Genomic DNA, 12,813 nt, shown 5'->3' with positions numbered 1-12,813 from the left:
CCCAGGCTACATGTTTGTTTACCCTGTTTACGGCGTGTGCTTATGCTCATTTGGCAAAGTATCAGCTGATTGGTTAATTATTGTGTTAGCAGTGGGTGCTGACTGGAGCAGTATTCTTTGGGGCAAATGGTAAATAGGAGTTGTTTGGTAAACAAGTGCCCCCCACGCTGGTGTCCGTGCCTATGCCTGCGTGCGTCTCTGTGCCGCTACGGTCCGCCTCGCCCGGGACTTGAAGCAGCTCCAGAAGGCCTCGCTGCACATTGCCACTGTTGCCCGGCTGGGGGCAGTGCCGTGGAGCGTGGGGTCAACTGCCGCATGAGCCATCGCCACGGGAGGAAACCATGGCAGCCCCTGTGCACCACCGGTCCTGAAGCGCTACAGTCCCCAGAGCGGGGAACCTTTGCCAGGTGCTGCGCTTCGTGGAGCCAGCGGCAAAAGCCTCTGAAGCTTCCCCTGGGAGGCTCCAGGACCTTTGTGCTCTGGGAGAAGCAGCAACCCCGCGGCACAGCCACGCGGTCGGCGCCGTTCTCTAGTTCCTCATGAGGGCACAGCCGTGCCGCGCTCTCAGGACTCTAAACACATCACCAAGGAAAGATTTCATGAGGTTCTCAGCTCGTGAGGAAGCCAAACCTTTGCTTTATAGAATTTGGGTTCAGGTAGTGCTGAAACTGTCCTGGGTTGAGGGTTTGCCGGTCACCGACCAACCCCTCCCCCACTGCTTTTCCAATCAGTTTCAACTCTAAATTCTAGAACTCATTTGGTTCCTCTGAAGTGCCCAGGCACAAACGTTCTGCAGAGGTGGTTCCACCAACCCAATACTGCTGCCTGTGAATAGAAACTAAATCCCCTGCTGCATAGTTTGTATATCAATAGACTACCAATGCATCTATTCATTGATATCCTTGCTGCTCATTCCCCAGGGCACATCTACAACACTCCTGTAGGGAGAAAGAAGCCTACAAGGAAAGCAGCTGATCCTGCAAAGGACCAGGAGGGATCAGGGTCCCCAAGGAAACAAGAGAAGGAGCCTGGGCTGCTGGCTTGGTTCTTATCTCTGGCTATGGAAGATGACCAAGGACAAACAGTGGATGAAACAAGCAGCAGGCCCCAGCAAGGCAAAGGAAATCTCTGCTCCTCTGTCCAGGGCTGTGTTTCAGCTGTGAAGGAACTGTCCCAGGAGTTCCATCAGCTCCAGTAGAAGCTTTTATTCCCCACCTGTACAGTCCTGTGTTTCAGCTATGAGGAGCAGCTGCTCCCCTGTCCAAGGGAGAGAATCTGGGAGGCACACAGCACAGCACACCCTCTGCTTTACTTGTGTGACCATGGGGAGGACATGAGGAAGTGGAAGGGAAAACCCAATCCAGTCCTGGCTGCAGGAGTCTGTGACTTACAGGGGAATTGTCCCCGCAGAGATACTGCCTCAGTTTCCAGTGGGAAATGACCTAAGAAGAGCAGGGAAGCTGAAACTGCTTCTGGTCCTCCTGAAGGGACTCCCAAAGCATCTTCACAAGATACAAGGGACCCAAGGCAGAATTAGAGGGGCTCTGCCTGCAACCAGATGGAAGGGAGAGACAAATTGGTTTGTTGGACCACACAGAACCAATGGTCTGGCAAGCTGAACCCATGAGAGGACAAAGCTTTAGTAGATACAGGTGCCCAGAGTGCTCTGACACCATCAAACCACAAGGGGTGGAACCCATCTGTGTTTCTGGTGCGACAGGAGGATCCCCACACCTGGATGTGTTGGAAGCTGAGTACTGGGATGCAAGCCACAGTTTGCTTTCACTTGGAGGCATGGAAGGAGTCACTGGACTCGATTGTCCCAGAGGTGGCCCTCTGGGTACTGCAAAGCAACCTCCTGTGGAGTGAGAATGGACAGTGCCTGAGGTGTGCTGCTGATTGCTGCTGGGCATGGTGCAGGTGGCACAGAATGAGGGCTTGGGAATATCAAAGGTTAAGCTGAAAGTTTGCTGCCATTACTCCATCCTGCCTCATGCCACCTTCACAGGGACAGTGCTGGCTGGAGCAAAGTACTACAGGGCTTGAAGTTCAGATGGCAACATGAGAGGCTTCCTGTTCTGTTTGCTGCTGTTGGGTTCTGGCTCTCAAATGCTGGCTCTTTGCTGAGGGGGAGGGCTGAAGGGATTTAACTCCTGGCTGCTGCTGCTTACTGCTGTGCTTCTTTCTGCAAACAGCCTCAGGTCAGTGTGCATTATGGGATGTCCTTTGGATTCAACTCTTTTGGTCTTATCTCAAGTCCTTATCCCAACCCTGAGGGTTTTTTGGTTCCTGTGTCTGTTATTTTTCCCTCACTTCTGTTTTGGGGGGGAACAGGCAGCTTAACCTCTTCTCAGCTCTTCAACCTGTTCCAGCCCCAGAGTGGAAAGCTAACAGAAGCTTTCTGAGTTCTTCCAAAGATCTCCATCAGCTTCCCCCTACACCCTCCGAAGATCCCAAGAGTCAGTCCTAGGACCATCCAAATGCCAAACACCTAAGATCACCTGAAAGCCCCTGCAGAATGCCTCTGAGATGCTCCTCAAGACTCCTCTGAGAACCTCATTTTCCCCTCCCTGAACTGGGCACACAGCTCCACCCCATCCCTTGGGAGCAAATGCCCCCAAAATTCAGGCATTGTGGCAGGGATATCTGAAATACAAGCAAACAGACAGGATTTGGGTAACTTTTGGGTTTTATTGAGACAATTGGTCAACGGACAGAGGATTTCTTACCCCAGGGAGACACAAAGCATAAGAGAAGAACCAGACAGACCGTGGCAAAGCCCTGCCCATCTCCACTGGGAGCTCCAGCTGTGCTGACTCAGGACTGTAACTGTTCTCATTAGCAATAATTGGTGTTCAGAAGGGCAGAAGGTGTTGGTTGCTGCTGGTATCCCCAGTCCCTGAGAATTGCAAAGGAAAAAGGGATGATTTTGGTGCTGGAAAGGCCCTCTCAGAGGGGTCACGATTACCCAACAGATTCTAGGTGGATTTATGCCTCCCCTCCAGTGCAGGCTGCTCTCAGTTGTGGGTGCAGCGGTGCTTGTTGAGGTACCCCTTCTGGGTGAAGCTCATACCTCACTCCGCACAACTGAAAGGTTTCTCACAGGTGTCGGTGCGGCAGTGGCAAATGAGAGAGCTCCTCTTGCTGAAGCTCTTCCTACAGTGACCACAGGTGAACGGCTTCTCACCAATATGGGTGCAGCGGTGACCAACGAGCGTGCCCTGGTGGCGGAAGCTCTTGCCACAATCTGCACAGGTGTAGGGCTTCTCACCAGTGTGGGTGCGGCGGTGAACAATGAGCGTGCCCCTCTGGCTGAAGCTCTTGCCACAGTCAGCACAGATGAACGGCTTCTCTCCAGTGTGGGTGCGGTGGTGCTGAATGAGAGTGCCCCAATGTCGGAATGCCTGGCCGCACTCAGCACAGCTGAAAGACTTTTCGCCGGCGTGCACACGCCGGTGCTCTGTGAGGTGTCCCCTCTGGGTGAAGCTCTTGCCGCAGTCGGTACAGCTGTAAGGTTTCTCACCATTATGGATGAGTCAGTGCTGTATTAATGCAGTACTCGTGGTGAAGTTCTTGCCGCACTCAGCACAGGGGAACAGGGTCCTGCATCTGGGTCGAGGCAATCCCAGGCACAAATACAGGCGGGGCAGTGACTGGCTGGAAAGTAGCCCTGAAGAGAGAGACTTGGGGGTGCTAGTGGACAAAAAGCTCAACATGAGCTCTCAGTGTGCACTTGCAGCCCGCAAAGCCAATCAGATCCTGGGCTGCATCAGGAGAAGTGTGGCTAGCAGGTCGAGGGAGGTGATCCTCCCCCTCTACTCAGCCCTGGTGAGACCCCACCTGGAGTACTGTGTCCAGTTCTGGAGCCCTTATTACAAGAGGGATGTGGAGGTGCTGGAACGTGTCCAGAGAAGGGCCACAAGGATGATCAGAGGGCTGGAGCACCTCTCCTATGAGGACAGACTGAAGGAGTTGGGGCTGTTCAGTCTGCAGAAGAGAAGGCTCCAAGGTGACCTAATTGTCGCCTTCCAGTATCTGAAAGGGGCCTACAGGAAGGCTGGGGAAGGACTTCTCAGGATCTCAGGTAGTGATAGGACTAGGGGGAATGGAATGAAGCTGGAGGTGGGGAGATTCAGGCTAGATGTGAGGAGGAGGTTCTTCACCATGAGAGTGGTGAAACCCTGGAATGCGTTGTCCAGGGAGGTGGTCGAGGCCCCGTCCCTGGGGGTGTTTAAGAGCAGGCTGGATGAGGCTCTGTCCAGCCTGATCTAGTGTGGGGTGTCCCTGCCCATGGCAGGGGGGTTGGAACTAGATGATTCTCGTGGTCCCTTCCAACCCTGAATGAAACTATGAAACTATGAAACCTTGCAATGTTGTTCTGAGCCTGGGGGCTGCATCTGAGCTTGGGATCTGGTTCTGCACTGTTGATCTCAGCCTGAGCTTGGGGGCTGGCTCTGAGATTAGGATGTGGTTCTGAGCTTGGGAAGATGTTCTGAGCATAGGAGCTGGGTGTGAGCTACTCAGCTGGGTGTGAGCTTGGCCCCTGTCTTGAATTTAAAATGTGAGAGTTTAGCCAGTTGGAAGTTGAAGCTGAGCTGCTTTGCACTGCAGTGCTTCAGTGTTTGTGATGCTCCAAAGGCAGATCTCAAAGAGCTGCTGCAAGAGTTGAGCTGAAGTGGCACAGTGCCCTGCAGAGGCAAAAGCTTTTCCCTGCCAGTCAGCCATTGGAATCATCTCCCCAGGGCAGTGGTGGATTGCCCTGCAGGGCAGAGTTGGAAGGCTCAGCTTGGCAGGGGGCTGGGCCAGCTCCTTTCCAGTCCAGTGTCAGCTGGCAAGGTTGGAGCAGCTGAGCCTTGGGGTCCCCTGCAGCCTGGCATTGTGTGGCAGCAGAGCTGTGCTGCTGGTTTTGAGGGCACTTGGAAAGCTTCTGGAGCATTTGTGCAGAGTGTGCAAGACATCCCTGAGCCTAGCAACTCCCTCAGCTCTCTTGAGAATGAACTCTGCAGAGCTGGAAGAGCTTTCCAGGAATTTGGCAGAGGTTTGGAGGAGCTTGGAAGGGATTTTGGTTCTTCTCCTCCTTGTCCTCTTCCTTGTCCTCCTCTGCCTCATCTTTTTCCTCCTCTCCTGGAGACTGCCCTTAGACTCCTAGAATCCTGGAGTGGTTTGGGTTGGGAGGGAGCTGCAAAGGTGCTGCAGTCGAAGCCCCTCTGCAGTCAGCAGGGACATCCTGCACTAGCTCAGGTTGCCCAGAGCCCTGTCCAGCCTGACCTTGAACCTCTCCAGGGCTGGGCCCTCAAGCCCCTCCCTGGGCAACCTGTTGCAGTGTTCCAGCAGCCTCCTGGTGCAGAACTTGTTCCTCACCTCCAATCTCAATCTGCTCTGCTCTAGTTTGAAGCCATTGCCTCTGGTGCTGTCCCTGCAGGCTTTGCAAAGAGTCCCTCTGCAGCCTTCTTGTAGTCCCCTTCAGGTACCAGAAGGTCACTCTTAGGTCTCCCCAGAGTCTTCTCTTCTCCTCTCCAGGTTGATCACCCCCAGCTCCCTCAGCCTGTCCTGGTAGCAGAGCTGCTCCAAGCCCCTGATCATTTTTGTGTCCCTCCTCTGGGCCCTCTCCATCAGGTCCCTGTCCTTCCTGTGTTGAGGGCTCCAGAGCTGGCTGCAGTGCTGCAGGTGAAGTCTCAGCAGAGCAGAGCAAAGTGCCAGGATGGCCTCTGTCCATCTCTGGCCATGCTGCTTTTGGTGCAGCCCAGGCTGCCCTTGGCCTTGTGGGCTGCAGGCTCCCCCTGTCTGTTCCTGTCCAGCCTCTTGTCCAGCAGCCCCCCCAGTCCTTTTCTGCAGGGCTGCTTCCTATCCCCTCCTCCCCCAGCCTGTCCTGATTGTGAGGATTGTGCCAGGCCAGGGGCAGGACCCTGCCCTTGCTCTTGTTGAAGCTCAGGAGGTTGCCCTGGGCCCCCTCTGCAGCTTGTCCCCTTGTGCTCCTCCAACTTGTTCTGCTGGGTATTGCCTTAGGTTTCAGGAGGCAGAGAAGCTCTCTTTGAGCCTTGTGAAAGGAGTTGATGCCAAGCTGTGGCCAGAGGGTTGGATAGAATTGGGCAGTTTCCATGGCTGTGCTGTTCAGAGCTGCATCCTACAGTGCAAAGCATCCAATCCACAACAATCCATAGTGCGCCTGGGCCACGGGAGCCAAGTAACCTCCCTAGGCCAAAGCTTCCTCCAGAGCTCCACCAAAGCAGGCCAGAACCCCAGGCCCCAAATTCCTTCCCCCTCCCGCATGCCTCTCTGCCCCTCCTCCCCCCATACCCAAGAGCTGCAGTTACAGATTCTGGTAGGCAGCTCCCAGGTGAGCCAGGCTGCTGCAGGCCGCAGTTGGCAGCATTGCCAAGGCCTCAAAGCTCCTCTGCAGAGAGAGATCCCAGAAGATGTTGCTGGGAGCAGAGAGGAAGGGCAAAGGAGGTTGGAGATCCTGTGCTGTTCCTTTATAGAGAGTGAGTGCAGGCCTTGTGGGAATGAACTAAGCTAGATGACACTTTGTGGTGTCCCTCTGGACTCTGCTGTCCCTTCTGAAGGTCTCTACTCTCTGGTGTAAGACATCCGAGTGCCTTCCACCCACCACAGGGATTCTCTTCCATGCTCTCATCCAGGGGCTTCTGTTGGGCCCTGATGGCTGTGTAGATCAGCCCTGGTGATGTTGTAGGACCCTGGGGACTCTGAGAGGGCAGCAAGTGAGTGGAGCTGGAGCAATGGATGGAGAGATGGAGGGTGAAGGCTGCAGGGGGTGGGAGGGCTTAGTTCAGCAGCTGTGAGGCTCTGCCTGGCTCCTACCTCCAATGGTGCTGGCAGCAGCTGACCCCAGAAGCTCAAAGTCCCAAATCCTGCCTGGCTCAGGACAGTCCCCTGTCCCCTCCTGACATCCAGCACAGCCCAAGCAGGCACTCAGGGCTCCTGCCCACACAGGCCTGCCATCCCCCATGGCAGGAGTCACCTGAGGTCTCACTTCCTCTCTGTCCCCCTTCCTCTCCTCACATCCTGCCTGAGGTGTCTGCAGGGTCCCTCCCCAGCCCTCATCTGTAAGCCCCCCTTGGCTTGGTGCTGTTCTTTCAGCCCTCCAGCTGATCCCAGCCTTTAGTCTCAGGCCCCTTCCATTCTTGTGCTGCTGCTTTCAGCCCAGTTCCTTAGATGCTTCCTCAGCCACAGCATTTTCCACTCCACCCTTCCAGCTGCAGTGGCAGTGGAGGTGGGGGACACAGGGCCATGGGACAGCCAAGGTAGTAGGGACATGGATGAGCTGGGAATGAGGGAAAGGCCTGGGGATGGTCAGGCAGGAATTAGGCCTTGTCCCCCCAAAAAGGGGAGAGGATGCAGGGCCCAGGTGGCAAATGTGTGTGCAGGGAATGGCAGAATCTGGCAGCATTTTAGGAGGTGAAAGGAGTGAATTGTGCCGCAGCTCTGCCTGTGTCAGCTGGGAGATGAACAACAGCCCATGGGCACTGTGCCCTCCCATCCAACCTCATTTTCTCTTGGGGATGTGGAGTGGCAGCTCCAGGGAACTGCAAAGAGCAAGCTGAGAGAAATGGTCAGGGAGAGAAGGAAGCCAAACCCTTTCCAGTGAGTCCCTTTGGGCTGCAGGTGTGTGAAGGGTGCTGGAGGTGTGAGGTTTGGGCAGGAGCCAGAGACTCCTCCAGCATCTCAATGAGGGCTGAAGAGGTTTAGCAAGAAGCTGAGCAAGTCCCTTCCCCCTTTGATGCACCTCCAGAAAGCATGAAGCTCCCTTTGTGTGTGTCCTGAGGGATGCTGTGGTCTTCTCTTGGGGAGTAAGCAGCAGAGAGGTGTGTTCAGGGCAAAGGTGAGCACAGAGTGAGTGTGATAGGGCTAGGGCTAGGGAGGAGATCTGTGGCCAGAGCAAGATGTGCTGTCAAATGCAGCTGCAGGCAGCAGAGGCCTGGGCAGGCAGTGGGAGGAAGCTTTAGGGAAGGCCTGGGAGAGGCTGTGTGGAGGCAGCTGTGTTGTGGTGCTGGCCTGCAGCTGTGTGCTGGGGGCTGTGTGCTGGGCAAGGAGCTGAGTGTGCACTTGTTGAGGCCTCCCATCTTGATCAGCCCTGGCTGTGTGCTGTGGCTGTGCTGCTGGGCTTGGGAGCTGCCCCCAGCAAGGCTGAGCTGTGCTGCCTGGTCCTGGGCAGTGCTGAGCCATCCCTTGCAGGTCAGTGCTCTCCTCTGAGCCCTTTGTTTCTTTGTGGCAGGAGTTGTATCCCTCTCTCTCCATCATCCCTGCCCCTGTGTGCTGTGGACAAGCAGAGTTTGCAGATCTGCCCCTTGGAGCAGGCCAGCAGGTAAAAAATCCAGAATGGGGCAACAGCAGGACCCCAGCCCCCAGCATCCCAGATTCCCAGGGTAACTCCCATACTCCTCCATCTCCTCCTACCCACCTCATTTCACCCCTCCAGGGGCTCTGAGGCACATCAGGCATTGGAGTTTGGAAACTCCCTAGGCTTGTGGGGTTAGTTGTGTGTCAGGAGGTGGTGTTTGGGATTGGGATTTGGAGGGTGGTGGGAGATTGATGGTGGTTTGGTCTTCCTTGTTCAGTGCTGCTGCCTCCATTGTCTGAGCCAGGGGAGATCAAAGGACAGGGCCTGGGCCGGGAACCACCCTGCCAATGCCACCAGGCTCGAGGAGAGTGGGACAAGACCACTTGTAAGCCCCAGGGTACCTCAGGGCACTGATCATAGGAACCTGGGGTCTCAGCACAGGTATCGGAGGTCTGTGCCCACACTGTGGCAGAAACTGAAGGTTTGAGGTCCCCTCTGCATTCTCTTCTCCAGCTGGGAGTTGGGAGTCAGGGAGTGTCATGACCCAGGCAGGATCTGAGGGTTTGAGGTCCTGGGCTCAGGTGCACCCATCTTCCCTATTGCACAGCTGTGACCCCTCCCTCCCGCAGTATGGCCTCACAGAAGGACCCAGAGAAAAGCTGGGAGGAGAAGCAGCACCCAGAGATCAAGTTGGAGAAGCACATTTGCATTCCCAAGGTAGAGGAGGATGAGAAGGTAGAGGACAAGATGGAGGATGGTGATACTGAGCAGAATGATGACTATGATGATGATGAGTATGGAGAAGAGGATAGCCATGAGGATGAAGGTGATGAGGAAGAGGAGGAAAAGGAATTTGCAGAGGAGGATGAAGCCAGAGCAGGTCCCTCTGTGCCACCCAAGCAGCTGAATCAGTGCCCTGAGTGTGGGCAGAACTTCCCACCTGGCTCAGAGCAGGTGAAGCACCACTGCCCTGACCCTGGCCCCCGGCCCTTCGTCTGTGGTGACTGTGGCAAGAGGTTCAGCAAGAGCTCTCAGCATCTCCAGCATTGCTGCACCCACACCGGTGAGAGGCCATACAGCTGTGCTGAGTGTGGCAAGACCTTCACTCACAGGTCATCTCTCACCCAGCACTACTATGTGCACAGCACTGAGAAGGCCTTCATCTGCAGGGACTGTGGCAAGAAATTCAAACGTCGCTCCAGGCTCACCATCCATCGCCGCATCCACACTGGAGAGCATCTGTTCCCCTGTGCTGAGTGCGGCAAGAGCTTCACCACGAGCACGGATTTCATCCAGCATCAACTCATCCACAGCGGTGAGAGGCCGTATAGCTGTGCCGACTGCGGCAAGAGCTTCAGCCGGAAGGGAAACCTCACACATCACCGTCGTGTGCACACTGGCGAGAAGTCTTTCAGCTGTGATGAGTGCGGCAAGGCCTTCAGACGCAGGAGCACGCTCACTCAGCACCACCGCACCCACACCGGTGAGAAACCTTTCATTTGTGCTGACTGTGGCAGACGCTTTAGCCGGAGCCAATTTCTCATTTGCCACCGCCGCACCCACACCGGTGAGAAGCCATTCACTTGTGCTGATTGCGGTAGGAGCTTCACCAAGAAGCGATCCCTCAGCAATCACCGCTGCACCCACAACTGAGAGCAGCCTGCACTAGAGGGGAGGCATAAATCCGCCTAGAATCTCTTGGGTAATCGTGACCCCTCTGAGAGGGCCTTTCCAGAACCACAATCATCCCTTTTTCCTTTGCCCTTCTCAGGGACTGGGGACACCAGCAGCAACAAACACCTCCTGCCCTTCTGAACACCAATTATTGCTAATGAGAACAATTACAGTGCTGAGTCGGCACAGCTGGAGCTCCCAGTGGAGCTGGGCAGGGCTTTGCCAGGGTCTGTCTGGTTCTTCCCCAATGCTTTGTGTCTCCCTGGGGTAAGAACCTCTCTGTACATTCACCAATCATGTCAATAAAACCCAAAAGTTACCCAAATCCTGTCTGTTTGCTTTTATTTCTGACATTCCTGCCTCAATGCCCAAATTTTGGGGGCATTTGCTCCCAAGGGATGGGGTGGAGCTGTGTGCCCAGTTCAGGGAGGGGAAAATGAGGTTCTCAGAAGAGTCTTGAGGGTCATCTCAGAGGCATTCTTCAGGGGCTTTCAGGTGATCTTAGGTGTTTGGGATTTGGATGGTCCTAGGACTGACTTTTGGCATCTTTGGAGGGTGTAGGGGGAAGCTGATGGAGATCTTTGGAAGAACTCAGAAAGCTTCTGTTGGCTTTCCGCTTGGGCTGGAACAGGAGGAAGAGCTGAGAAGAGGTTAAGCTGCCTGTTCCACCCCAAAACAGAAGTGAGAGAAAAGTAAAACACAGAGGAACCAAAAAACTCTCTGGGTTGAGATAAGGACTTGAGATAAAATCAAAAGAGTTGAATCCAAAGGAGATCCCATAATGCACACTGACCTGAGGCTGTTTGCAGAAAGAAGCACAGCAGTCAGCAGCAGCAGTCAGGAGTTCAACCCCTGCAGCCCTCCCCCTCAGCAAAGAGCCAGCACCTGAGAGCCAGAACCCAACAGCAGCAACCAGAACAGGAAGCCTCCTCTTCTCCAGGCTAAGCAACCTTAGTTTCCCTCAGCTTCTCCTCATAGGGCTTGTACTCCAAACCCCTCCCCAGCTTTGTTGCCCTTCTCTGGACACCTTCCAGAAAAAAAGAAGTGCAGAGGGAAAAAGGGTTGGTGGCTGAGCAAAAAGAAACAGAAAGAATAAAAACAATGGGTGCCTGAGAAACAAGAAGTGCAGGGAATAAAGAGGTTGGTGTCAGAGAAAAAGGAGGCACAGAGAAAAAAGGGTTGCTGCCTGAGGAAAAAAAAAATAGTAGAGGAAAAAATGTTTGGTGTGTGAGAAAAAAGAAGCACAGAGGAAAACAGAGTTGGTGCCCAAGAGAACAGAAGCACAGGGAATAAAAGGGTTGGTGAACGAGAAAAAGGGAGCACAGAGAATAAAAGGGTTGGTGCTCGAGAGAAAAGAAGAGCAGAGGGAAAAATGGCTGGTGCTCAAGAAAAAAGAAGTACACAGAAAAATGTGTTGGTGCTGAAAGAAAACAAGAGCAGAGAATAAAAGGGTTGGTGCCTGAGGAAAAAGACTTGCAGGGAAAAAAAATGGTTGATGCCTGAGAGAAAAAAATCACAGAAAAAATGTGTTGGTGCCCAAGAAAAAAGAAGTGCAGGGGGAAAAAGGGTTGGTTGTGGGAAGAGGGATGTTTTCAGATAGCTTGAGAAGACTATAGGGAAGATTTGCCTTTGCTCAAATTAGAGAGAGCTGTGTTTTGTCTTTGACTCTGAGAGAAGCTGGGCAGCATTTGGTGGGATGTGTTAAAACATTGTTTTGTTGTTTTGACCTATTGTCAGCCTGTGGTGGGCTATGCCCATCCTGGAAAAAAAGAGGGGAGGAGGGCTCCTGAGAGTTTTTTTGCCCTCCCTGGGGGGGTGTGTTTCCTCCCCTGGGAAACTGACTTGGTCTGTTCCACTTCCCCCTCCTTGTCCAGCAGGGGTATAAGATGGAGGAGAATTGCAGGCATTGCTCTCTTTCCTGCTGCTTCCACACTCTGCAAAGGACTGGTTCTGTATCTCATAATTGTTTTTCCTTTTCCTCTCCTTCTCCCATCCATCCTTGTTCCTTACCCTTCTGAACCCTGCCTGCCATTGTTACATAAATATATATATATATATACTGTTTAAAGAAAAATCCTTTGCCTCTTTACTTCCAAGCTGAACCCAAATTATTTCTTGGTGGATTTGCTCTCTCTGTTGGGGAAGGGGATTCTCAGCCTTGCCCCCATCTGAGCTTTTAAGCCCCAGTTAAGGCTCAAACCACCACAACACCTTAATGACAGGCATGCCAGTAGAGAATGACCAATTGAGATGTGACACCTGTGCCTGCTGATAGACCAGAGAACCTTGCTGTGCAACGTAATAAATGTCTTTGCCTGCTTACATCCTGTCCTGGAAACATTGCTCGAGGTAATTAAAACATCTAAACTATTACAAATGGTGACCCCGAACGTTTGCCTTGACCAACTATTCATTATGACTCTCACTTGCACCACCAAGAAGACATTTTGCTTTTAAGGACTGTGGAGATGCTCCTGTTTGTCAGTGCCACTAATGGTGGCTATTGGATTAGTCTCTGTGAGATTAATCTGTCTGCCTTTATGCCGGTGACGTTCCCTGATTCGCCAGACGTTATGGATGTGCTATACGTCTAAGGCAAGGCGAGGTACACCTGATAACGAGTAGTTAATTATATTGGAGATTATAGATGTGCTATATGTCTAAGATAAGGCGAGGTACATCTGATAGAATAGAATAGACTAGACTAGAATAGACCAGGTTGGAAGAGACCTTCAAGATCATCGCGTCCAACCTATCATCCAACGCCACCTAACAAACTAAACCATGCAACCAAGCACCCTGTCAAGTCGCCTCCTGAACACCTCCAATGATGGTGACTC

General features: G+C 53.4%; 2 protein-coding genes across 2 annotated transcripts in view; one reads left to right on the top strand and one right to left on the bottom strand.

The window, feature by feature from the left end:
- Positions 1–3,536, bottom strand: part of LOC137457937 (zinc finger protein 252-like) — a gene marked incomplete at its 5' end in the record, with an annotated part of 104,501 nt that extends 100,965 nt beyond the window's left edge. The window contains one exon of the mRNA XM_068169688.1: positions 3,137–3,536. Coding sequence (XP_068025789.1) covers positions 3,137–3,536 — 400 coding nt within the window. The remainder of the gene's footprint in view (positions 1–3,136) is intronic.
- Positions 3,537–7,248: 3,712 nt separating this feature from the next.
- LOC137457950 (endothelial zinc finger protein induced by tumor necrosis factor alpha-like) lies at positions 7,249–9,954 on the top strand. The gene is made up of 3 exons (XM_068169700.1): positions 7,249–7,262; positions 8,234–8,323; positions 9,469–9,954. Exons 1-3 carry the CDS (start codon positions 7,249–7,251, stop codon positions 9,950–9,952), a joined length of 588 nt encoding a protein of 195 aa, XP_068025801.1. The 3' UTR covers positions 9,953–9,954.
- The last annotated feature ends 2,859 nt before the right edge of the window (positions 9,955–12,813 follow it).

Source organism: Melanerpes formicivorus, unplaced genomic scaffold (genome assembly GCF_026170545.1).
Source record: "Melanerpes formicivorus ecotype bairdi unplaced genomic scaffold, bMelFor1.0.p_v2 SCAF_212, whole genome shotgun sequence".
Taxonomy (NCBI): Eukaryota; Metazoa; Chordata; class Aves; order Piciformes; family Picidae; genus Melanerpes; species Melanerpes formicivorus.
Note: the sequence above shows the minus strand (reverse complement) of the source record. Positions and strands in the feature narration are given on the sequence as shown.

Excerpts from the sequence above, each read along its gene's own strand:
- LOC137457950 (XM_068169700.1), top strand. Across the intron at positions 8,324-9,468 it reads CCCTTGGAGCAGGCCAGCAG|GGACTGTGGCAAGAAATTCA; the intron begins GTAAAAAATCCA and ends CTTCATCTGCAG.